This window comes from Somniosus microcephalus, chromosome 9, assembly GCF_052327205.1.
Source record: "Somniosus microcephalus isolate GS21.2 chromosome 9, FLI_Smic_1.0, whole genome shotgun sequence".
NCBI classification, from domain to species: Eukaryota; Metazoa; Chordata; class Chondrichthyes; order Squaliformes; family Somniosidae; genus Somniosus; species Somniosus microcephalus.
In genome coordinates this window covers 233,258,290-233,282,296 of record NC_140995.1, presented here as the reverse complement: position 1 = coordinate 233,282,296, position 24,007 = coordinate 233,258,290, and the positions used below count along the sequence as shown (strand labels likewise).

At 47.2% G+C, this 24,007-nt stretch overlaps 1 protein-coding gene across 1 annotated transcript; it reads right to left on the bottom strand.

Moving 5' to 3' along the window:
• Positions 1–5,015: 5,015 nt before the first annotated feature.
• On the bottom strand, positions 5,016–7,691 carry tlr5b (toll-like receptor 5b). The gene has a single exon (XM_085998016.1). It carries the CDS (start codon positions 7,684–7,686, stop codon positions 5,026–5,028), a length of 2,661 nt encoding a protein of 886 aa, XP_085854142.1. The 5' UTR covers positions 7,687–7,691; the 3' UTR covers positions 5,016–5,025.
• Positions 7,692–24,007: the final 16,316 nt, after the last annotated feature.

The following is a 24,007-nucleotide window of genomic DNA, read 5'->3' as shown; positions in this document are numbered from 1 at the left end:
ACGGCAGCACTCGCCCTGGTGTACTCTACAGCAGAGTACTGCTCTCTGGCGTGGTTATCAAGTGTAATGATATCAGCAAATAGTGATGGTATTTGCCTGTTTGATTATGATGCCTTACCAGCATAATTGCATGTATTGATTACTTATGCCTGACCAGCAGAGGGCATGTGACAGAGACAAGCAGTTTAGTTTTAGTTTTGTTTTAGATGGATTTCTAGCATGGTGTCTCCTGTAAGGCTGTTTAACTGAGTTGAACAAACTTTAGATTAAAAGACATTCTCTTTCATAAATGTCTTGTCATTGAACCCACAATACAAATCAATACATGGTGTCAGAAGTGATTGAAAGAGATGAAGAGGAAAAATCTGAAGTTAAATCAGCTCTCCACATATTAGCAAACCAAAAGAGAACATCGTTACTTACCATTGGAGAATAGCTAACGAAGTGAAAAAATGGAAGGTTTACACCCACCGGCGAAGCTTCAGTTGACAGGTAATGTGGCTGAAAATTGGAGAAGGTTCAAACAACGCGTGGGGTTGTATTTAGCGGCAATCGGAGCTGACGAGAAAGGTGATAAAAAGAAATCGTCAGTGTTCTTACATGTCGTGGGTGATGAAGCGCTGGAGGTGTATAATAACTTCACATTCGCTGCTGATGTAGACAAAATGAAGCTAGATAAAATAATGGAACAGTTTGAGGCCTACTGCATACCTAAACGTAACGTGACATTTGAGAGGCACAGATTTTTCACATGTGTACAGAAAACGGGAGAGACTATTGATCAGTATGTGACTGAACTGAGAAACCGAAGCAAAACATGTGAATTTGGGGGACTGACAGACTCGCTGATAAAAGACAGACTGGTGTGTGGTATTCCAGATAATGGTCTAAGGGAAAGACTGCTAACAGAGCAAGATCTAGACCTGGGAAAAGCCATAGCACTGTGTAGGGCTACAGAGACTGTGAAGTTGCAGGCAAAGGAGCTGTTCAGTGACAGTAGCTGCAACGTGGATGCAGTGAGTAAGAACGGACACAAACCGTTTAACAAAAAGAGCGCCAATGTGAAAAAAGTGGCGTGGCCAGCGAACAAAAATGAAAGGGACAATCGAAAGTCATGTAGTTGATGCGGTACACAGCATCCACCAAAAAAGTGTCCAGCATATGGTAAAAAATGCAATAGTTGCAACAAAAACAAGCATTATGCCCGTTGCTGTAAGAACCAAGCGCAACAAAGCAAGGTCCATGCAGTAGATGAAAGCGAGATAGAGGAGTTCAATGTAGATGTTGTGTCTGAAAACAAAAAAGAAAAAAGAGACTGGATGTTGACACTAAAAGTGAATGACATACACATTCCATTCAAATTGGATACTGGAGCACAAGTTAATGTGATATCAGAGACTGATTTTAAGAAAATTAGACCCAGACCAAAGATACATGGAATAAAAGTGAAAGTGACAGGATACTCAGGTACTGATATACCAGTGAAAGGAAGATGCATTGTCAAAGTAACACACAAGGACAGAGAGCACACGCTAGCATTAATCGTGGTGCCAAAGGATGTGCAAGCCATACTAGGTTTAAAAGCCTGTGAGAGACTGAACCCGGTAAAGAGAGTCCTCGTTGTGGAAAGCGAAGGAGAGACAGTCTATGATGAACTCATGAAAGAATACAATGACCTATTTAAGGGTCTAGGCTGCATTCCAGGAAAACACACGATCAGAGTAGATAAAAGTATGACACCGGTTATACATCCATGCAGAAAAGTTCCGTTTGCTCTTCAAAAGCAACTGAAGGCAGAGTTGGACAGGATGGAAAGCCTGAACGTGATTCAGAAGATAGATGAGCCAACTGAGTGGGTGAGTTCCCTCGTCGTTGTGGACAAAAAGAATGGAAAGCTCAGAATTTGCCTGGATCCAAGAGATCTAAACAGAGCAATAAAGAGAGAGCACTTCAAGCTTCCTACACGTGAGGAAATCATGTCACAGTTTGCAAATGCAAAGTATTTCAGCAAGTTAGATGCATCATCAGGATTTTGGCAGATGAAATTGGATGAAGCAAGTTCAAGACTGTGCACGTTCAACAGTCCATTTGGCAGATACAGATTCCTAAGGTTACCATTTGGCATTGCCTCAGCTCCTGAAGTGTATCACAAAACTATCCATATGATCTATGAGCATCTGGAGGGAGTTGATACATCAATGGATGACATCATAGTATGGGGAACCACGAGAACTGAGCATGACGAGAGACTGAAAAAAGTGCTGGAAGCAACAAGGAAAACAAACCTGAAGCTGAATAGAGAGAAATGCCAGCTCGGGGTGACAGAACTGACATTCGTGGGAGATATCCTTAGCAGTGAGGGCATCAGACCAGATCCCAGAAAGGTGTCCGCCATTGAGAATATGCCAAAGCCACAATGCAAAAAGGACATGCAGAGGTTTAATGGAATGATCAACTACATGGGTAAATTCATATCCAACCTCTCAGAAAAGATGGCGCCACTGAGAAGACTAACTGAAAAGAACATAGAATGGGAATGGAATCATGAGCATGAGAAGTCATGGAGCGATCTAAAGAAACTGCTCACAGAGGAACCAGTTCTGAGGTTTTATGACCCAGCGAGACCCATCAAGATATCATCAGATGCATCACAGAGTGGGCTCGGTGCTGTTCTTCTGCAAAAATATGACTACTGGCAACCTATTGCATATGCATCGCGCTCAATGACAGACGCGGAGACACGATATGCTCAAATAGAAAAGGAGCTGCTCAGCATCACATACGCCGGTGAAAGATTTCACCAGTTTGTGGCAGGACAAGCAATCAGTGTAGAGACTGACCATAAGCCCTTGATTGCATTGTTCCAAAAGCCACTAAATAGCTGTCCGCTTAGAATACAAAGAATGATGATCAGGCTGCAACGCTATACACTGAATGTTGCGTACACACCGGGTAAGCTGATGTATACAGCAGACACGTTGTCTAGAGCTGTTGACCCAAGTGAGCCCGCAAACACCAAAATGGATGAAAAAGTAAACGCCTACGTGGACATGATCACAAGTGCACTGCCCATAGCAGATGCAAAAATGGAGCTCAAAGAATGAGACAAACAAAGATGAAACACTGAGACGACTGAGGAAAAGCATCTTGGATGGATGGCCCAACATGAAGCAAGACTGCTCACCTGACATGGCAGAGTACTGGAACTGCAGGGCGGAACTATCAGTGGTCGAAGACATCATCTACAAAGGAAGTAAAATAGTTATCCCAAAGAGTCTGAGAAAAGAGATGCTAATAAGGATCCATGGAGGACATCTGGGAATCGAAAAGTGTAAGAAAAGAGCACGAGAGGTGAAGTACTGGCCACGAATCAACCAAGATGTGACAAATGAGGTGTCAAACTGCACAATATGCCTGAAATATCGAGCAAGCAATCCGGTAGAACCACTAAAGCCACACCCAGCACCAGACAGACCTTACCAGAAGGTAGGCGCTGACCTATTCGTATGTCAAGGGAAGGACTATCTTGTAGTCACAGACTATTACTCCCTGTATCCAGAGGTTTGTAGACTGTACACCACCACTGCAGATGCTGTGATAACATGTATGAAAGCCATATTCTCCAGACATGGCGTGGCAAGCGAGGTCTTCACAGACAACGGACCCCAGTTTTACAATGCAAGTTTCCGACACTTTGCCAAAGAGTGGGACTTTGTCCACACAACGTCAAGTCCTCACTTTCCACAGTCCAATGGACTAGTGGAAAAATCGGTCCAGACAGTGAAAAGACTGATGTACAAGGCAAAAGACAGTGGAACTGACTTCTACCAGAGCATGCTTGTATACCGCACAACGCCGCTCGAGTGTGGTATATCACCAGCCCAACTCCTTATGGGACGTCGGCTAAGGTCAAACCTACCCATCCCGGAGAACCTCCTGAAAACAAAAGAGGGGGAGAAAGTGAGGAAGTTCAAAGAACAGAAAGAAAAGCAAAAGTACTACTATGACAGAGGAACACAAAACCTACCTGAACTCCACACTGGTGACCAAGTAAGGTTCAAAGACAAAACAAACACATGGACTCAGAAGGGAACTGTCCTGAGTGAAGTTCAACCAAGATCATACACCATTCAGACAGAGGGTGCTGTTCTGCGAAGAAATCGTCAAGATCTTCTCAGGGGACCAGCCACAGCAGGTCAAAAGACTGATACTGTTGAACAACCTGATCACACAGCTGAGAAAACATCATCGGAGGCAACAACTCAGATTCAAGGACAATCAATCAGAAAATCCTCAAGACGCGTGAAGCCTCCTGAGAGACTCATTGAGCAAGTTTAAGGACTCTTGTTATAGAAGGAAGTAATGTTATCTTATTCTTTCTTCAAGTTCTAGTGTATTTACATATTTCATGTGAACACACAAAACAAGGTTAAAAAACCTTGATCGTGATAATGATAATGTAAGTTCATTAAGTGTTACAGTTAAAATGCAGATTAATACAAAGAAAACATGTTGTTAGATAAAAGTAAAATACTTTTGTTTTAAGAAAGGGAGATGTAATGATATCAGCAAATAGTGATGGTATTTGCCTGTTTGATTATGATGCCTTACCAGCATAATTGCATGTATTGATTACTTATGCCTGACCAGCAGAGGGCATGTGACAGAGACAAGCAGTTTAGTTTTAGTTTCATTTTAGATGGATTTCTAGCATGGTGTCTCCTGTAAGGCTGTTTAACTGAGTTGAACAAACTTTAGATTAAAAGACATTCTCTTTCATAAATGTCTCATCATTGAACCCACAATACCAATCAATACAGTTATCAAGTCCACATGTCAAATTCATTGATGTCCAGCTGAATTCTACTGTGAGAATGATCGTCAGTACGCTTTTATCGGCCACCTATTGATAATATGCTTCGGTGTCCAAAGGGTCCAAGCACCATTTGGAGGGAGATAGAGTCTAGGCTTGCAGTTGGCCTACAGCTAGATGTCGTATCTCCTGCAGACAGCGACCCCGAGTTACTATCTTGCAACTGTCACCACCCGTTGCAACCCAATGTCATCGTTTACCTTCTTCCTGTTGAAGAAATTCAGTCGGCGGAAAAGCTTCACCTTCCCCAGCCTCGGATTTTTCTTTTTGGGATCTTGCTGGATTTGGTGTGCCAGCTTATCCAAGATCCACTTGTGGTCCTGGGGGTCTTCTGGCCAGCGCATGCATTGCCTGCCCTGGATATATGCTCTGATGGGCTTATACTTCATTAGTTGGTAGTCTGGGAGCTTCCCGACAATCAGCACAACCATCACGTCCCTCAGTTCGTGGAAGAGTCGACTCTGGGCGATATTGAAGGCTTCAACGCACCAACCGTCCTTTAGGAATGCCCTGGTCACGACGCAGACGGTCTTCTTGCTGCTCCAGATGGCGTCGCGTATGTTTGTAATGTGATCCTCTCCAGGAATGAAGTCCCGGTCTTCAAAACACAGCTGAAATCTGTTCTTGTCATCGAGCTGGGAGTCCAAGTGCTGCAGAAGTGAGCTCTTCACCCACTCGATGTCCTTAATACAGAAGCACAAGTATGCATCAAACTTGTAGTCATTTCCTTCCAGATCAGCTTTCTGACCGTTCAGAATCCTGTTTGTTGTTGTTTTGTACCAGATGAAGAACAAGCCTCTATAATGATTGTAGAGAAGAACAGAAGTGATCATAATCAGTAAGAGTGTAGTGAATATGACAAACAGAGCGAATTGTACTGGCTCCATGTTAACATCTTCATCACACCCGTCAGTGTTCAGATTAAGAAGAGGTGTCCCTTGAAACTCTTCTGGAAACACACAGTATATCTCTGTTAATGGTTCCACCAAGTCCACCTCAGTGTAATTTAGCCATTCGATGAAGCCCCTGAGACTACAGTCACAGATGTATTGGTTTTGCCTCAAGTCTAGATGACTCACGAAGCTGAAGACCTCTGGGCTGGGTGACACAAGACGGTTTTTAGAGAGGTCAAGAATCTCAAGAGTGCTGGGAAACAGACCCGGGCTGAGCTGGGACAGGGAGTTAGAAGACAAGTTGAGTCTCTTTAGAGAATCCAATCCTTTAAAAACATCTTGTGGCAGCTCCATGAGATAGTTATGATCAAGGAGAAGGACGGTTAGGTTAGTCAGATTGTGGAACACCTCCCAGCACCGTTTAGATGCCCACATCAGCTGGAGGAAGTTGCTTGAGAGGTCGAGGTGTATTAACTGGTTGTCTTTTGGAATGGTGTCAGTAGAAGCGGGAGTGCACATCGACACACGGTTGTCCCTCAACAAAAGATACTCCACAGCAGGGAGCTGCATGATCTTGTAGAACACATTGAGGTTGGTAAACGCATTGTTTGAGAAATCAAGGTAGGTGCTATTGGAAACTGCCTCCAGGCCATAAACTGTCTCAAGTCGGTTGTGACCCACTAAGAAATATGCCAACTGCGGGAGGGGGTGAATCTTATAAATAGCGGAGAGAGAATTTTCTCGAAGGTTCAATGTCCTCAGTTGATTCAGTCCGTGAAATGCATTGTACTGAATGACCCCGATATGGTTGTGGTGTAGGTCAATGAACGAGATGTCCCTCAGACCTTCAAAGGTTGATGAATAGATCGCCCCCAAAAGATTGTAAGAAAGATTTAACTGCTGCAGGGAGTCAAGGCCGAAGAATGCATTCTTTTCAATCTGATTGATCTTGTTCAAAGGTAATGTTAGAAACAGCAAAGAAGTCAAGTGTGAAAATACACGAGGTTTCAGGGAGAAAATGAACGCACGGGTCACATCCAGAATCATCACGGAACTCTCAACGAGACCAGAAAATGTCTGACTGCTTGGATCCTGTATATTGTTAAAACCAAATGATCTACCAATGGGCAGGAACTGCATCTTCAAGTGGATAATAACCGTTCCCCTTACGGCTGAAAACAACTTCTCCAGTTGTTGGACGCTAAGGCCGGTGGAAGAAATGTCCAAGGTGTGAAGCATTATGCCCTGGAAAGGATTGCCACATTGCTCCCAGTCAAAGGTTTCATCTCCATACAAGTAGTTGTTTGAGGAGATGTCAAATGTTTTAAAAAGCCTACGTCGAACATTGTACAGATCTCCCTCACAAATCTGGCGAATCCGATTTGCCTTAAAATGAACATTCACCAGCGCCCATAGGTTGTAAAATGTTGGATCTGGCCTGATATGTTCTATCTTGTTTCCTTCAAGAATGAGGGTGTGCAGTGAGATTAAATCTTTAAAATACCCATGTTGCAGAACTGTGTCATTAAGACCATTGTAGTCCAGATAAAGAACCTGCAGGTTTCCTAGCCCAGCAAATGCCTCCAAGTCCAGCTCTAGCTCTTTGTTTCCGCCCAGGTCTAGAGATGTCAGATTGGGCAAATTCCTAAATGCTCCTGGTCCAACACGCGGTGGTAGCACCTGCAACCCAATTGAGAGGACTCGTAGCTGAACTAGCCAAGAAAATGATGTCTCTTTAATAAGCCTGATGCTGTTCCTATTTAAGTTGAGGTGCACAATGCCTATTGGCACTTGTGGGATCTCAGCAAAATTGCGATTCTCACAGTCCAAGTAGCTCTGATACCTGGAGCATGTGTCGTTGGGAGGTTGCTGAGCTGCAGCGAAGGCTGCTCCGAGGAGGCACAGAGACAAGTGCAGCATTGCGACGTCCTGTTAAAGAGAAGAGGCGGATTATTCATTGGTATTTGCTGAAGAAATCATTGATTTTTCTTATCTGACTGGATCTATGACAAACGGCAGAATGACCCAGTGATGTGTCCATCAGCGACCTTACATATCCTGATCACAGAATGATACAGCACAGAACGAGGCCATTCAGCCCATGGTGCCTGTGCCGGCTGTTTGAAAGAGCTCTCCAATTAGTCCCACTCCCCTGATCTTTCCCCAGAGCCCTGCAAATGTAACCCTTCAAGTATTTATCCAATTCTCTTTTGAAAGTTACTGCCTCCACCACCATTCAGGCAGTGCTTTCCCGATTACAACAACACGTTATGTAAAATATTATTTCCTCATGTTGCCTGCGGTTCTTTTCCTCTGGTTACCAACCCCTCTGCACCCTTTCTAAGGCCTTCACATCCTTCCTAAAATGTGGTGCCCAGAATTGAAGACAGTACTCCAGCTGAGACCTAACCATAATGTTTTAGCATAACTTCCTTGTTTTTGTATTCTATGCCTCTATTAATAAAGCCAAGGATCCCATCTGCTTTCAGATCTAGAACAAACTCCCAAGAATTACTTTGCTGACATGGTGATCTCAAAATTGAAAACTCACGCTAGTGACTGAGCCTTAAGTGAATTAGAACACGCTAGTGACTGAGCCTTAAGTGAACTAGAACACGCTAGTGACTGAGGCTTAAGTGAACTAGAACATACTAGTGACAGAGCCGCAAGTGAACTAGAACACGCTAGTGACTGAGCCTCAAGTGAACTAGAACACGCTAGTGACTGAGCCACAAGTGAACCAGAACATGCCAGTGACTGAGCCTCAAGTGAACTAGAACACGTTAGTGACAGAGCCGCAAGTGAACTAGAACATGCCAGTGACTGAGCCTCAAGGGATCTAGAACACGCTAGTCACTGAGGCTCAAGCGAACTAGAACACGTTAGTGACAGCCTCAAGTGAACTAGAACACGCTAATGACAGCCTCAAGTGAACTAGAACACGCTAGTGACAGAGCCGCAAGTGAACTAGAACACACTAGTGACTGAGCCTCAAGTGAACTAGAACACATTAGTGACTCATTCGTAAGTGAACTAGAACACGCTAGTGGCTGAGCCGCAAGTAAACTAGAACACGCTAGTGACTGAGCCTCAAGTGAACTAGAACACGCTAGTGACAGAGCCGCAAGGGAACTAGAACACGCTGGTGACTGAGCCGCAAGTGAACTAGAACACGCTAGTGACTGAGCCTCAAGTGAACTAGAACACGTTGCTGACAGAGCCGCAAGTGAACTAGAACACACTAGTGACAGCTTCAAGTGAACTAGAACACGCTGGTGACTGAGCCGCAAGTGAACTAGAACACGCTAGTGACAGCTTCAAGTGAACTAGAACATGCTAGTGACAGAGCCACAAGTGAGCCAGAACACGCCAGTGACTGAGCCTCAAGTGAACTAGAACACGGTAGTGACGGAGCCTCAAGTGAACTAGATCACGCTAGTGACTGAGCCTCAAGTGAACTAGAACACATTAGTGACAGAGCAGCAAGTGAACTAGAACACGCTAGTGACTCAGCCTCAAGTGAACTAGAACACGTTAGTGACAGAACCGCAAGTGAACTAGGACACACTAGTGACTCAGCCTCAAGTGAACTAGAACACGTTAGTGACTGAGCCTCAAGTGAGCTAGAACACACTAGTGACTCAGTCGCAAGTGAACTAGAACACGCTAGTGACTCAACCACAAGTGAACTAGAACACAGTGACTGAGCCTCGAGAACTAGAACACATTAGTGACAGAGCAGCAAGTGAACTAGAACATGCTAGTGACTGAGCCTCAAATGAACTAGAACACGTTAGTGACAGAGCAGCAAGTGAACTAGAACACGCTAGTGACTCAGCCTCAAGTGAACTAGGACACGTTAGTGACAGAGCCGCAGGTGAACTAGAACACACTAGTGACTGAGCCTTAAGTGAACTAGAACACGCTAGTGCCTCAGTCGTAAGTGAACTAGAACACGCTAGTGACTGAGCCTCAAGTGAACTAGAACACGCCAGTGACTGAGCCTTAAGTGAACTAGAACACGCTAGTGACTGAGCCTTAAGTGAACTAGAACACGCTAGTGACTGAGCCGCAAGTGAACTAGAACACGCTAGTGACTGAGCCTCAAGTGAACTAGAACACGCCAGTGACTGAGCCTCATGTGAATTGGAACCCGCCAGTGACTGAGCCTCAAATGAGCTAGAACACACTAGTGACTGAGCCGCAAGTGAACTAGGACACATTAGTGACTCATCCTCAAGTGAACTAGAACACGCTAGTGACTGAGCCTCAAGTGAACTAGAACATGCCAGTGACTCTACCTCAAGTGAACTAGAACACGTTAGTGACAGAGCAGCAAGTGAACTAGAACACGCTAGTGACTCCGCCTCAAGTGAACTAGAACACATTAGTGACAGAGCCCCAAGGGAATCAGAACACGCCAGTGACTGAGCCTCAAGTGAACTAGAACACGTTAGTGACAGAGCCGCAGGTGAACTAGAACACACTAGTGACAGCCTCAAGTGAACTAGAACACGCTAATGACTGAGCCTTAAGTGAACTAGAACACGCTAGTGCCTCAGTCGTAAGTGAACTAGAACACGCTAGTGACTGAGCCTCAAGTGAACTAGAACACGCTAGTGACTGAGCCTTAAGTGAACTAGAACACGCTAGTGACTGAGCCTCAAGTGAACTAGAACACGCTAGTGACTGAGCCTTAAGTGAACTAGAACACGCTAGTGCCTCAGTCGTAAGTGAACTAGAACACGCTAGTGACTGAGCCTCAAGTGAACTAGAACACGCTAGTGACTGAGCCTTAAGTGAACTAGAACACGCTAGTGAATGAGCCTCAAGTGAACGAGAACACGCTAGTGACTGAGCTGCAAATGAACTAGAACACGCCAGTGACTGAGCCTCAAGTGAACTAGAACATGCTAGTGACTGAGCCGCAAGTGAACTAGAACATGCCAGTGACTGAGCCTCAAGTGAACAAGAACACATTAGTGACAGAGCAGCAAGTGAACTAGAACACGCTAGTGACTGAGCCTCAAGTGAACTAGAACACGCTAGTGACAGAGCCGCAAGTGAACTAGAACACGCTAGTGACTGAGCCTCAAGTGAACGAGAACACGCTAGTGACAGAGCCGCAAGGGAACTAGAACACGCTAGTGACTGAGCCTCAAGTGAACTAGAACACATTAGTGACACAGCAGCAAGTGAACTAGAACATGCTAATGACTGAGCCTCAAGTGAACTAGAACACGCTAGTGAATGAGCCTCAAGTGAACGAGAACACGCTAGTGACTGAGCTGCAAATGAACTAGAACACGCCAGTGACTGAGCCTCAAGTGAACTAGAACATGCTAGTGACTGAGCCGCAAGTGAACTAGAACATGCCAGTGACTGAGCCTCAAGTGAACAAGAACACATTAGTGACAGAGCAGCAAGTGATCTAGAACACGCTAGTGACTGAGCCTCAAGTGAACTAGAACACATTAGTGACAGAGCCGCAAGTGAACTAGAACACGTTAGTGACTGAGCCTCAAGTGAACTAGAACACGTTAGTGACTGAGCCTCAAGTGAACTAGAACACGTTAGTGACAGAGCCGCAAGTGAACTAGAACACGCTAGTGACTCAGCCTCAAGTGAACTAGAACATGTTAGTGACAGAGCCGCAAGTGAACTAGAACACGCTGGTGACAGAGCCACAAGTGAACTAGAACACGTTAGTGACAGAGCCGCAAGTGAACTAGAACACACTAGTGACAGCCTCAAGTGAACTAGAACACGTTAGTGACAGAGCCACAAGTGAACCAGAACACGACAGTGACTGAGCTTTAAGTGAACTAGAACATGCTAGTGACTGAGCCTCAAGTGAACTAGAACACGTTAGTGACAGCCTCAAGTGAACTAGAACACGCCAATGACTGAGCCTCAAGTGAACTAGAACATGCTAGTGACTGAGCCTCAAGTGAACTAGAACACGCCAGTGACTGAGCCTCGTGAACTAGATCATGCTAGTGACTGAGCCTCAAATGAGCTAGAACACACTAGTGACTGAGCCTCAAGTGAACTAGAACATGCTAGTGACTCAGCCGCAAGTGAACTAGAACACGTTAGTGACTGAGCCTCAAGTGAACTAGAACACGTTTGTGACTGAGCCGCAAGTGAACTAGAAAACGGTAGTGACTCAGTCGCAAGTGAACTAGGACACATTAGTGACTCATCCTCAAGTGAACTAGAACACGCTAGTGACTGAGCCTCAAGTGAACTAGAACACGCCAGTGACTGAGCCTCAAGTGAACTAGAACACGCTAGTGACGGACCCGCAAGTGAACTAGAACATGCCAGTGACTCAGCCTCAAGTTAACTAGAACACGCTAGTGACTGAGCCTCAAGTGAACTAGAACACACTAGTGAACGAGCCTCAAGTGAACTAGAACACACTAGTGACTGAGCTGCAAGTGAACTAGACACGCCAGTGACTGAGCCTCAAGTGTACTCGATCACGCTAGTGACTGAGCCTTAAGTGAACTAGAACACGCTAGTGACTGAGCCTCAAGTGAACTAGAACACGCTAGTGACAGAGCCGCAAGTGAACTAGAACACGCTAGTGACTCAGCCGCAAGTGAACTAGAACACGCTAGTGACAGAGCCGCAAGTGAACTAGAACACGCTAGTGACTCAGTCGCAAGTGAACTAGAACACGCTAGTGACTTAGTCACATGTCAGTGTGAACACACTTCACATTATTGACTTGGTAACACCCTGAGCTTATAACAAAGTATCAATTAATAATTCAGTGAAGCCTTGCTCAAAAAACAAGGGCCCACCAATCACTAAGTAATCCCATCAGTGGCACCTCCACTCTAGAATAAGCTCCCCACCAGTGCCCAATGACTGCCTCTCCAGAACATACCATTACCAGTGCTCAGTGACACCTTTCTCTAGAACAAAAAGCACCAGCAATGCCAAGTGTTGCCCTACTCTTGAACAACCCAACCCCAGCCAGGCTCAGTGACACCCTACTCTAGGAGACAGAAGAGGACTGGGCAGGTAGTGCAGGAGTCCCCGGAGTGCATCGCGCTCTCCAACCAGTATTCTGTTCTGAGTACTCGTGAGTGCAGCCAGAGTCACGTCCACACGGGGCTGAGGAAAAAGAGTGGAAGAGCAATAGTGGTATGGGATTCATTGTTAGGGGAGCAGACAGGCGGTTCTGCGCCCATAGAAGTAACTCCAGGATGGTATGTTGCCTCCCCTGTGCCAGGGTCAAGGAGCAGCTGCAGGACACACTGAGGGGGGAGGGTGAACAGCCAGAAGTCGTTGTCCATATCGGTACCAACGACATAGGCCGAATGAGGGATGAGGTCCTGCAGGCAGAGTTTAGGGAGCTAGTAGAGATATTAAAAAGCAGGACCTCAAAGGTAGTAATCTCCGGATTACTCCCGGTGCCACGTGCTAGTGAGTACAGGAATAGGAGAATGCGTGGCTGGAGAGATGGTGCAGGAGGGAGAGCTTTAGATTCCTGAGGCATTGGGACCGTTTCTGGGGAAGGCGGGACCTGTACAAGCCGGACGGGTTACACCTCAACTGAGCTGGGACCAATATTCTCGTGGGGAGGTTTGTTAGTGCTGTTGGGGAGGGTTTAAACTAGCTTGGCAGGGGGATGGGCACCAGCATATAGAAGTAGAAAAGAGGAATAAGGTGCATAAAAGAGTGCGTGTGTTGGATAGTACGAGAGAAGATAGTACTAGAGGCGGAAGTAGTACCATATTAGGAGCAGACTAAGAAAGACTACGAAAAATTCAAAAATAGGTTTAGAATGCATGTTCGTAAACGCACAAAGTGTGGTGAATAAGGTTGGTGAGCTACAAGCACAATTAGCTGTGTGGCAATATGATGTTGTGGCAATAACAGAAACGTGGCTTAAAAACAGTGAGGACTGGGCACTTAATATTCAAGGGTACAAGGTGTTCAGAAAAGATAGGGAAGAAAAAAAGGGAGGTGGGGTGGCAGTGCTGATTAAGGAAGACATTGTAGTGTTGGAAAGGGAGGATGTTCTTGAGGGGACAAGGACAGAATCCATTTGGTTAGAGCTGAGGAGCAAAAAGGGTATGATCACGCTATTGGGGGTATTCTACAGGCCTCCAAATAGTGAGAGGGAGGTAGAGGAGCAAATCTGCAGAGAAATCGCAGAGATATGCAAGAGCATATTGGGGGACTTTAATTACCCAAATATCGATTGGGATAATGCTAGGGTAAAGGGAAAGGAGAAGGAGGAATTTCTGAAATGTGTTCAGGAGAATTTCCTTGACCAATGTGTTCTTGGCCCAACTAGGAAGGAAGCATTGCTGGATCTGGTGCTGGGGAATGAGGTGGGCCAGGTCGACCAAGTGTCTATGGGAGAACACTTGGGTACGAGTGATCATCGTATCATAAGATTTAGATTAGCAATGGAGAGGAGCAAGGAACAATCTAGAGTGGAACTTCTAAACTGGAATAGGGCTAACTTCAATGGGATTCGAAAGGATCTAGCCAGGGTAAAATGGAACCAAAGACTGACAGGAAAAACTGTAACGGAACAATGTGTGATCTTTAAGGAGGAGATGTTCCAAGTACAGGCTAGGTACATTCCAACAAGATGGAAGGGTAAGGGAACCAAAGCAAGGGCTCCTTGGGTAACGAGGGAGATAGAGAAGATGATGAAACAAAAAAAGAGGGTGTATGATGCATGTCAGGTGAATCCTTCAAGGGAGAACCAGACCAAATACAATAAGTTGAGAGGGGATGTCAAGATGAAAATAAGATTGGCAAAGAGAGAATATGAGAGTAGAATGGCGGTTAACATAAAAGGGAATCCAAAAATCTTCTACCGGCATGTAAACAGTAAGCGGGTAGTAAGAGGCGGTGGGGTCTATTGGGGACAAAGAAGGTGATATATGCTTAGAGGCGCAGGGCAAGGCTAGAATACTCGATGAGTACTTTGTATCAGTGTTTACTAAGGAGGTGGATGCTGACAAAATATCAGTAGACGTGGAAAAGGTAGAAGCAATGGAAGGGGTGAAAATTGATAGACAGGATGTACTAGAAAGGCTGGGTATGCTTAGAGTGGACAAGTCACCTGGTCCAGATGGCTTGCATCCCAGGTTGCTAAGGGAATTGGGGGAGGAGATAGCAGAAGGGCTTGCCATCATTTTCCAATCTTCCCTAGATGCGGGGGAAGTGCCTGAGGATTGGAAAGTGGCAAATGTGACACCATTGTTCAAGAAAGGGTGTAAGGACAATCCTAGTAACTACAGGCTGGTCAGTTTAACATCAGTGGTGGGTAAAGTTTTAGAAACAATAATCAAGGAAAAAATTAACGGGCACTTGGAGAGGTTTAAGCTAATTAAGGAGAGCCAACATGGATTTCTAAAAGGCAGATCGTGTTTGACTAATCTAATTGAATTTTTTGATGAAGTAACAGAGAGGATTGATGAAGGGAATGCAATGGATGTTGCCTACATGGATTTTCAGAAGGCGTTTGACAAAGTACCACATAGAGGCTCATGGAATAGGTGGGTCAATGGCAGCTTGGATAAGAAATTGGCTTAAGGACAGAAAACAGCGAGTCGTGGTAAATGGCTGTTTTTCAGACTGGAGGATGGTAGACAGTAGTGTTCCCCAAGGGTCAGTGCTGGGGCCACTGCTTTTTTGATATATATATATATAAATGATCTGGATATTGGAATACAGAGTAGAATTTCTAAATTTGCCGATGACACCAAACTTGGGGGTGTGGCAAACAGTGATGATGATACCAATTGACTGCAACAGGACATAGAAAGGCTGGCAGAATGGGCAGATAAGTGACAGATGGAATTTAATACAGAGAAGTGTGGGATGATGCATTTTGATAGAAGGAACAGGAAGAGGCAATATACACTTAATGGCACAGTTTTAAAGAGTGTGCAGGGACAGAGGGACCAGGGAGTTAATGTGCATAGGTTCCTGAAGGTGGTAGGACATATTGAGAGAGTGGTTAACAAAGCATATGGGATCTTGGGCTTCATAAATAGAGGTATTGAGTACAAAAGTAGAGAAGTTATTCTGAACCTTTATAAAGTGCTGGTTAGGCCACAACTGGAGTATTGTGTCCAGTTCTGGTCACCACACTTTAGGGCTCAGAGGAAGAGACCAGGAAGCTCCAGAGCGATTTGGACAGACTGGGCGATTGGGCGGATAAATGGCAGATGCACTATAATGTGGACAAGTGCGAAGTTATCCACCTTGGGTGCAGGAACGGGAGGGCAAATTATTATTTAAATGGCAATAGATTGGGAGAGGGGGAAGTACAGAGAGACCTGGGTGTTCTTGTACACCAGTCACTGAAGGCGAGCATGCAGGTGCAACAGGCGGTCAAGAAGGCAAACGGTATGCTGGCCTTCATAGCAAAAGGGTTAGAATACAGGAACAGGGATACCTTGCTGCAGCTGTACAGGGCACTGGTGAGACCACACCTCGAGTACTGTGTACAGTTTTGGTCGCCTCATCTGAGGAAGGATGTTCTTGCCATGGAGGGGGTGCAGCGGCGATTCACCAGGCTGATACCAGGAATGGCGGGAATGACCTATGAGGAGAGACTATGTAGTTTAGGGATGTACACACTGGAGTTTAGAAGATTGAGAGGGGACCTCATAGAAGTGTATAAAATTCTGACAGGTCTAGACAGACTGGATGCAGAAGGAATGTTTCCCTTGGCGGGTGAGAACAGAACTAGAGGACATAATTTAAGGATAAGGGCTAAACCATTTAGGACAGAGATGAGGGGGAATTTCTTCACTCAGAGAGTGGTGAACCTGTGGAACTCATTGCCACAGAGGGCAGTGTACGCCAGCTCATTAAATATATTTAAGAGGGAATTAGATATATTTCTACGGGCAAAAGGGGTTAAGGGTTACGGAGAGAAGGCGGGGACGGGATACTGAATTAAAGGATCAGCCATGATCTCATCGAATGGCGGAGCAGGCACGAAGGGCCGAATGGCCTACTCCTGCTCCTATCTTCTATGTATCTATGTATCTATGTAGGAAGGATGTGAAGGCACTTGAGAGGGTGCAGAGGAGAGTTACCAGAATGGTTTCCAGGGATGGGTGATCTTAGCTACAAGGACAGGTTGGAGAAGCTGGATTTGTTTTCATTAGAGCAAAGGAGGTTGAGGGGTGATTTGATAGAGGTGTACAGGATTATAATGCGTTTGGATAGGCTAGACAGGGAAAGGCTGTTCCCACAAGTTGATGGTACAAGGACTAGGGGACACAGGTTTAAGGTTTTGGGCAAGAGATACAAGGGGGACGTGAGGAAAAACTTTTTTACACAGCGAGTGGTGAGGACCTGGAATTCGCTGCCGACGGAAGTGGTGGAAGCGGAAACACTCAATGTTTTCAAGGGGAGACTGGATAGGCACTTGAGGGAAATAAACTTGCAGGGCCATGGGGATAGAGCGGGGGAATGGGACTGACTGGATTGCTCTACAGAGAGCCGGCACGGACTCGATGGGCCGAATGGCCTCCTTCTGTGCCGTTATGACTCTATGACTATGACTCACTAAGGTCAAAGCAGTGCTAAGTGACACTCTACTCTAGAACAAACCCCTGCCATGCTCAGTGACACCTATACAAGAACAAACCTCCTGCTGTGCTCTGTGATGCCCTGCTCTAGAAGCAACCCCAGAAGTGCTCAGTAATGCCCTGCTCTGGAACAAGGCCCCCAGCCGTGCTCTGGAACAAGGCCCCCAGCCGTGCTCAGTGACATGCTGCTCTAGAACAAATCCCCAGCCATGCTTAGTAACACCCTTCTCTAGAACAAACCCCAGTCATGCTCAGCGACACCCTGCTCTAGAACAAGGCCCCCAGCCGTGATCAGTGATGCCCCGTTCTAGAACAATCCCCAGCAGTGCTTAGCGGCACCCTGCTCTAGAACAACCGCACACGCAACAGTCAGCGACCCTCTATTCTATAGCAAGCTCACTCACCCAGTGGGCACACTGGCTGATTTTCCCCTCCCTATCCATGGGCAATGAGGCTAATTGTAATTTGGAGCCAATGTCTCAGCAGAGGTCAGCTAGCTCAGCCAAGACCGGAATGGAACCTGAGATATATGTGGCTCACTCCCATGCCGGGCCTTTACCCGGTGAGCCACTGGGGAGACTTGAACATAATCCAGCCTCCTTCTCCTCATTGCACTGTGTAAAGTCCTCACATGGGAGGCGAGGTGGCAGAGCTGGTCTCGTATCTCCGCCAACACAACCAGTCGATAAAGAGGCTTCTGAGAATAGCTGTGTGTGAATCTCCTTCCCAACCTACCAAAGTGCTGTTTCACTCCTTCCTGCCACAGTACTGTTTGGGGAATTCATGGAACCCAAATTATACACCTTGGTGCAGTAGGTAGCACTCTCGCCTCTGAGCCAGAAGGTCGTGGGATCAAGCCCCATTCCAGAGATTTCAGCACAAAATCAGGGCAGACACTTCAGGGCAGCTCCTGTCACCACATTACAAGAAGGACATCATGGCACTGGAAAAGTTGCAGCAAAGGGCTACACATCTGTTACCTGGCACCTGTCACCTGAGCTACAAAGAGAGAAGGCAGAAGCAGAGTCTACTTATACAGTACTTGGAAAAATCAAGAGACAATCTTAGTGAGGGATTCAAGATTCTAGCCCATCACTAGTTGTCCTGAGAAAGTAGTGATACAACGGAAAGGCTTGCAAGGCCACTTTCGAGGGCAGTTAAGAGTCAACCACCTTGGTGTGGGAATGGAGTTACATATAGAACATAAGAACATAAGAAATAGGAGCAGGAGTAGGCCATTCAGCCCCAGGAGCCTGCTCTGTCATTCAATAAGATCATGGCTGATCTACCTCATCTCCACTTTCCTACACTATCCCCATATCCCTTGATTCCCATAATATCCAAAAATCTATCCCTCTCTATATTGAATATACTCAACGACTGAGCCTCCACAGCCCTCTGGGGTAGAGAATTCCAAAGATTCACCACCCTCTGAGTGAAGACATTTCTCCTCATCTCAGTCCTAAATGGCCGAACACTTATTCTGAGACTGTGACCCCTGGTTCTAGGCTCCCCAGTCAGGGGAAACATCCTCCCTGCATCTACCCTGTCAAGCCCTGTAAGAATTTTGTATATTTCAATGAGATCACCTCTCATTCTTCTACACTCTAGAGAATATAGGCCTAGTCTACTCAATCTCTCCTCATAGGACAATCCCTCAAATCCCAGGAATCAGTCTGGTGAACCTTCGTTGCACTCCCTCTATGGCAAGTATATCCTTCCTTAGGTAAGGAGACCAAAACTGTACACAATGCTCCAGGTGTGGTCTCACCAGGACCCTATATAATTGCAGAAAGACGTTTTTACTCTTATACTCAAATCCTTGTGTAATAAAGGCCAACATACCAATTGCTTTCTTAACTGCTTGCTGTACCTGCATGTTAACTTTCAGTGATTTGTGTACAAGGACACCCAGGTTCCTCTGAACACCAACATTTACCAATCTCTCATCATTTAAAAAATACTCTGCTTTTTTATTTTTCCTACCAAAGTGGATAATTTCACATTTCTCCACATTATATTCCATTTGCCATGTCCTTGCCCACTCACTTAGCTTGTCTATATCCCCTTGAAGCCTCCTTGCATCCTCCTCACAATTTACATTCCCACCTAGCTTTGTATCATCAGCAAACTTGGATATATTACATTTGGTCCCCTCATCCAAATCATTGATATAGATTGTAAATAGCTGAGTCCCAAGCACGGATCCTTGCGGCACCTCACTAGTTACAGCCTGCCAACCCGAAAATGACCCGTTTATTCCTACTCTCTGTTTTCTGTCCGTTAACCAATCCTCAATCCCATGAGCCCATAATTTTGTTTAATAACCTCTTGTGTGGCACCTTATCGAATACCTTCTGAAAATCCAAATACACCACATCCACTGGTTCTCCCTTATCTATTCTGCTAGTTACAACCTCAAAAAACTCTAACAGATTCGTCAAACATGATTTCCCTTTCATAAATCCACGTTGACTCTGCTCAATCCTATTATTATTTTCTAAGTAGGAAGTCACACAACACCAGGTTATAGTCCAACAGCTTTATTTGAAATCACAAGCTTTCGGAGCGCTGCTCCTTCGTCAGGTGCTACCTTCCAATCTGCAGGAACCGTTCTAGAATCTATGGAATTTTGGAAGATGACAACCAATGCATCCACTATCTCTATAGCCACCTCATTCAAAACCCTATGATGTAGGCCATCAGGACCAGGGGATTTATTGGCTTTTAGTCCCATTAATTTCTCCAGTACTTTTTTTTTTTACAAATATTAATTTTTTTCAGTTCCTCATTCTCGCTAGACCCTTGGTTCTCCATTATTTCTGGGAGGATTTTTGCGTTGTGGTAAACCACTGTTAACTCTGTACAAGTCCAGGCATGTCTCAGCCCCTGGCTCCACCCTAAGCCCGGGTATAAAGGTGACTCACCACCCTTCCCCCGGGAGCTCTTAGGATGGATTCACTAGCAGAGGCATGCTCTAGTTCTTAGTCAATAAAAGCCTACTTCATTTAAGTCCATCTCGTAGTCTTTGGTATTGTTGATAGCGCATCAATTTTATTGACTAATTTTCAACATGGAGCAAATCTTGAAGCCGGAACGTTTAGACCTGGATCCTCAAGCAGCAGATGCAGCCAATAACTTTGAACACTGGCTGAGCTGTTTCGAAGCCTTCCTGGAGGCCTCCAGCACTACTGTCACTACAGATGACACGAAACGGCTTGTCTTGAACTCACGGGTGAGCCACCGAGTCTACTCGATCATCCGAGACGCCACTACTTACGCGGCCGCCATCGCGACGCTAAAGGAACAATACGTGAGGCCTGTTAACGAGGTCTACGCCAGATACCTCCTGGCTACCCGAAAACAGCGCCCCGGGGAATCGGGCGCTGAATATTTACTGGCACTGAGAGTCCTCGGCCGGGACTGTAATTGCAAAGCGGTGACGGCCAAGGAATGCACGGAAGACCTGATCCGAGACGCCTACGTAGCCGGCATCAGGTCCAACTATACTCGGCAGAGGCTGCTGGAACAGAGGGGGCTCGACCTGCAGAAGACGGTGGCCCTCGCTAACTCGTTAGACGTGGCCCTCCAGAACATGGACGCCTACCCCCCTGGCCGGATGGCCACGTGGATGCCACGGGAGCAGCCATCTTGGGACCCGGTAAGGCCACAAGCCGCCAGCAGCCCAACTACAGCTGCAATGACCAGAGGCCAGAAATGCTACTTCTGCGGCCAGGCCAAGCACCCCAGACAGCAATGCCCAAAGGACGCGACCTGCTCCAAATGCGGCAAGAAAGGCCACTATGCGAGAGTGTGCAAGGCGAAATCGACCCCCAATTCCAGCAGCGCCGCGTGTGAACCGTACAGGCTGCCATTTTGGACCCCACCAACCACGTGTGAGCCGTGCGGGCCGCCATTTTGGACACCACCAGCCGAGGGGGAGCCGCCATCTTGGACACCATCTCGGGACCAGGCCCTCGGCGCGGGCGAATACTACAGCGACCCACCGACCTCGACGATGGCCTCCATCACCCTGGACCAATCTAGGCCCCATCAACTAGCCAGGTCCATGATGAACGTAAAGGTAAATGGCCATGCCACAAATTGCCTTTTCGACTGCGGAAGCACGGAGAGCTTCATCCACCCCGACACGGTGCAACGCTACTCCCTATCAGTTATGCGCACACGCTACCAGGTCTTTATGGCCTCAAAGTCCCATACGGCGGACGTCGGCGGCTACTGTGTAGCGACTCTGACAGTGAACGGCGTGGAGTAGAGAGTTTAAATTCCTCATCCTGCCACAGCTCTGCGCTCCCGTACTGCTAGGATTAGACTTCCAGTGCCATCTGGAGAGCGTCACGATGGCATATGGCGGGCCCCTGCCCCCACTTACAGTCTGCAGAATTTAAACACGGCGCCGCGCAAAGTATGCAGCCTGTCCACCCTGAAGGTCAAACCCCCCCCGTTGTTCGCTAACCTCGCCAAAGACTGCAAGCCAATTGCTACTAAAAGCAGGCGGTACAGTGCCGGGGATAGGAGCTTTATTAAATCAGAAGTACAAAGACTCCTGAGGGAAGGGATTATCGAGGGCAGCACCAGCCCATGGCGAGCCCAAGTGGTGGTAGTAAAGACCGGCGAAAAACAGCGCCTGGTTATTGATTACAGCCAGACGATCAATCGATACACGCAATTAGACGCATACCCACTTCCCCGCATATCTGACATGGTCAACCAGATAGCACAATACCGGGTATTCTCGACGATTGATCTGAAGTCGGCATACCACCAGCTCCCCATCAGGCCTGAGGACCGCCAGTACATGGCCTTCGAGGCTGACGGTCGCCTCTACCACTTCCTCCGAGTCCCCTTCGGCGTCACCAATGGGGTCTCGGTCTTCCAAAGGGAGATGGACCAGATGGTTGACCAGAACGCGCTGCAGGCCACCTTCCCCTATCTAGACAACGTCACCATCTGCGGCCATGACCGGCAGGACCACGACGCCAACCTAGAAAAATTCCTCCGTACGGCCCAACGGCTGAATCTGACATACAGAGAAAATGTATGTTCCGCACCGCACGCCTCGCTATTCTTGGCTGCGTGGTGGAAAACGGAGTCATCGGCCCCGACCCCGACCGAATGCGCCCCCTCCTGGAACTACCCCCCCCCCACACTGCCTAAAAGCCCTGAAGAGATGCCTAGGGTTCTTCTCTTACTACGCCCAGTGGGTGCCCAACTATGCGGACAAAGCCCGGCCCCTCATCAAGTCAACCTCCTTCCCCCTGACGGCAGAGGCCCGTGCGGCCTTCACCCTCATAAAAGAGGACATTGCGAAGGCCACAATGCACGCAGTGGATGAGTCCATCCCTTTCCAAGTGGAGAGCGATGCATCTGACTTCGCCCTAGCCGCAACCCTTAACCAGGCGGGGAGACCCGTGGCCTTCTTTTCACGGACCCTCCAGGGCCCCGAAATTCGACACTCCTCAGTCGAGAAGGAGGCCCAGGCGATAGTGGAGGCTGTACGGCACTGGAGACATTACCTGGCCGGTAAACGTTTCACCCTGCTCACTGACCAACGGTCAGTAGCATTTATGTTTAACAACAGACAAAGGGGGAAAATCAAAAATGATAAGATATTGCGGTGGAGGATCGAGTTATCCACCTACAACTACGATATCTTATACCGGCCCGGGAAACTTAATGAGCCCCCAGACGCCCTATCCCGTGGGACATGTGCCAACGCACAAGTCGATAGGCTACGGACCCTCCACAATGATCTCTGCCACCCGGGGGTCACCAGGTTCTTCCACTTTATTAAAGCTCGCAACCTGCCTTACTCCATCGAGGAGGTCAGGACCATGACCAGGAACTGCCAGGTCTGCGCCGAATGCAAACCGCATTTTTATAGGCCAGACAGGGCACACCTGATTAAAGCCACCCGCCCCTTCGAACGTCTCAGCGTTGATTTCAAGGGGCCCCTTCCCTCCTCTGACCGCAACACGTACTTCCTCAATATTATTGACGAGTACTCCCGTTTCCCCTTCGCCATCCCCTGCCCGGACATGACCAGCGCCACAGTCATCAGGTGCCTCCACGACCTGTTCGCCATATTTGGCTTCCCCAATTACATCCACAGCGACAGGGGCTCGTCGTTCATGAGCGACGAGCTGCGCCAGTACCTGCTCGAGAAGGGCATAGCCACGAGCAGGACTACCAGCTACAACCCCCGGGGTAACGGACAGGTAGAGAGGGAGAACGCAACGGTGTGGAAGACCGCCATGCTCGCCCTAAAATCCAAGGGCCTCCCAATCTCCCGCTGGCAAGATGTCCTCCCCGATGCGCTCCACTCCATACGATCACTGCTCTGTACTGCCACAAACGCCACCCCTCACGAGAAGATGTTCGTCTTCCCCAGGAAATCCACCTTGGGGACATCACTACCGCCATGGCTGCCGTCTCCAGGACCCTTCCTGCTCAGGAAACACGTGAGGAGCCATAAGACGGACCCCCTGGTCGAAAAGGTTCCCCTCCTCCACGCCAACCCACAGTATGCCTACGTGGCGTATCATAGATACATAGATACATAGAAGATAGGAGCAGGAGTAGGCCATTCGGCCCTTCGTGCCTGCTCCGCCATTCGATGAGATCATGGCTGA

Excerpts from the sequence above, each read along its gene's own strand:
- tlr5b (XM_085998016.1), bottom strand. The coding sequence starts at position 7,686 with ATGCTGCACTTGTCTCTGTGCCTCCTCGGAGCAGCCTTCGCTGCAGCT.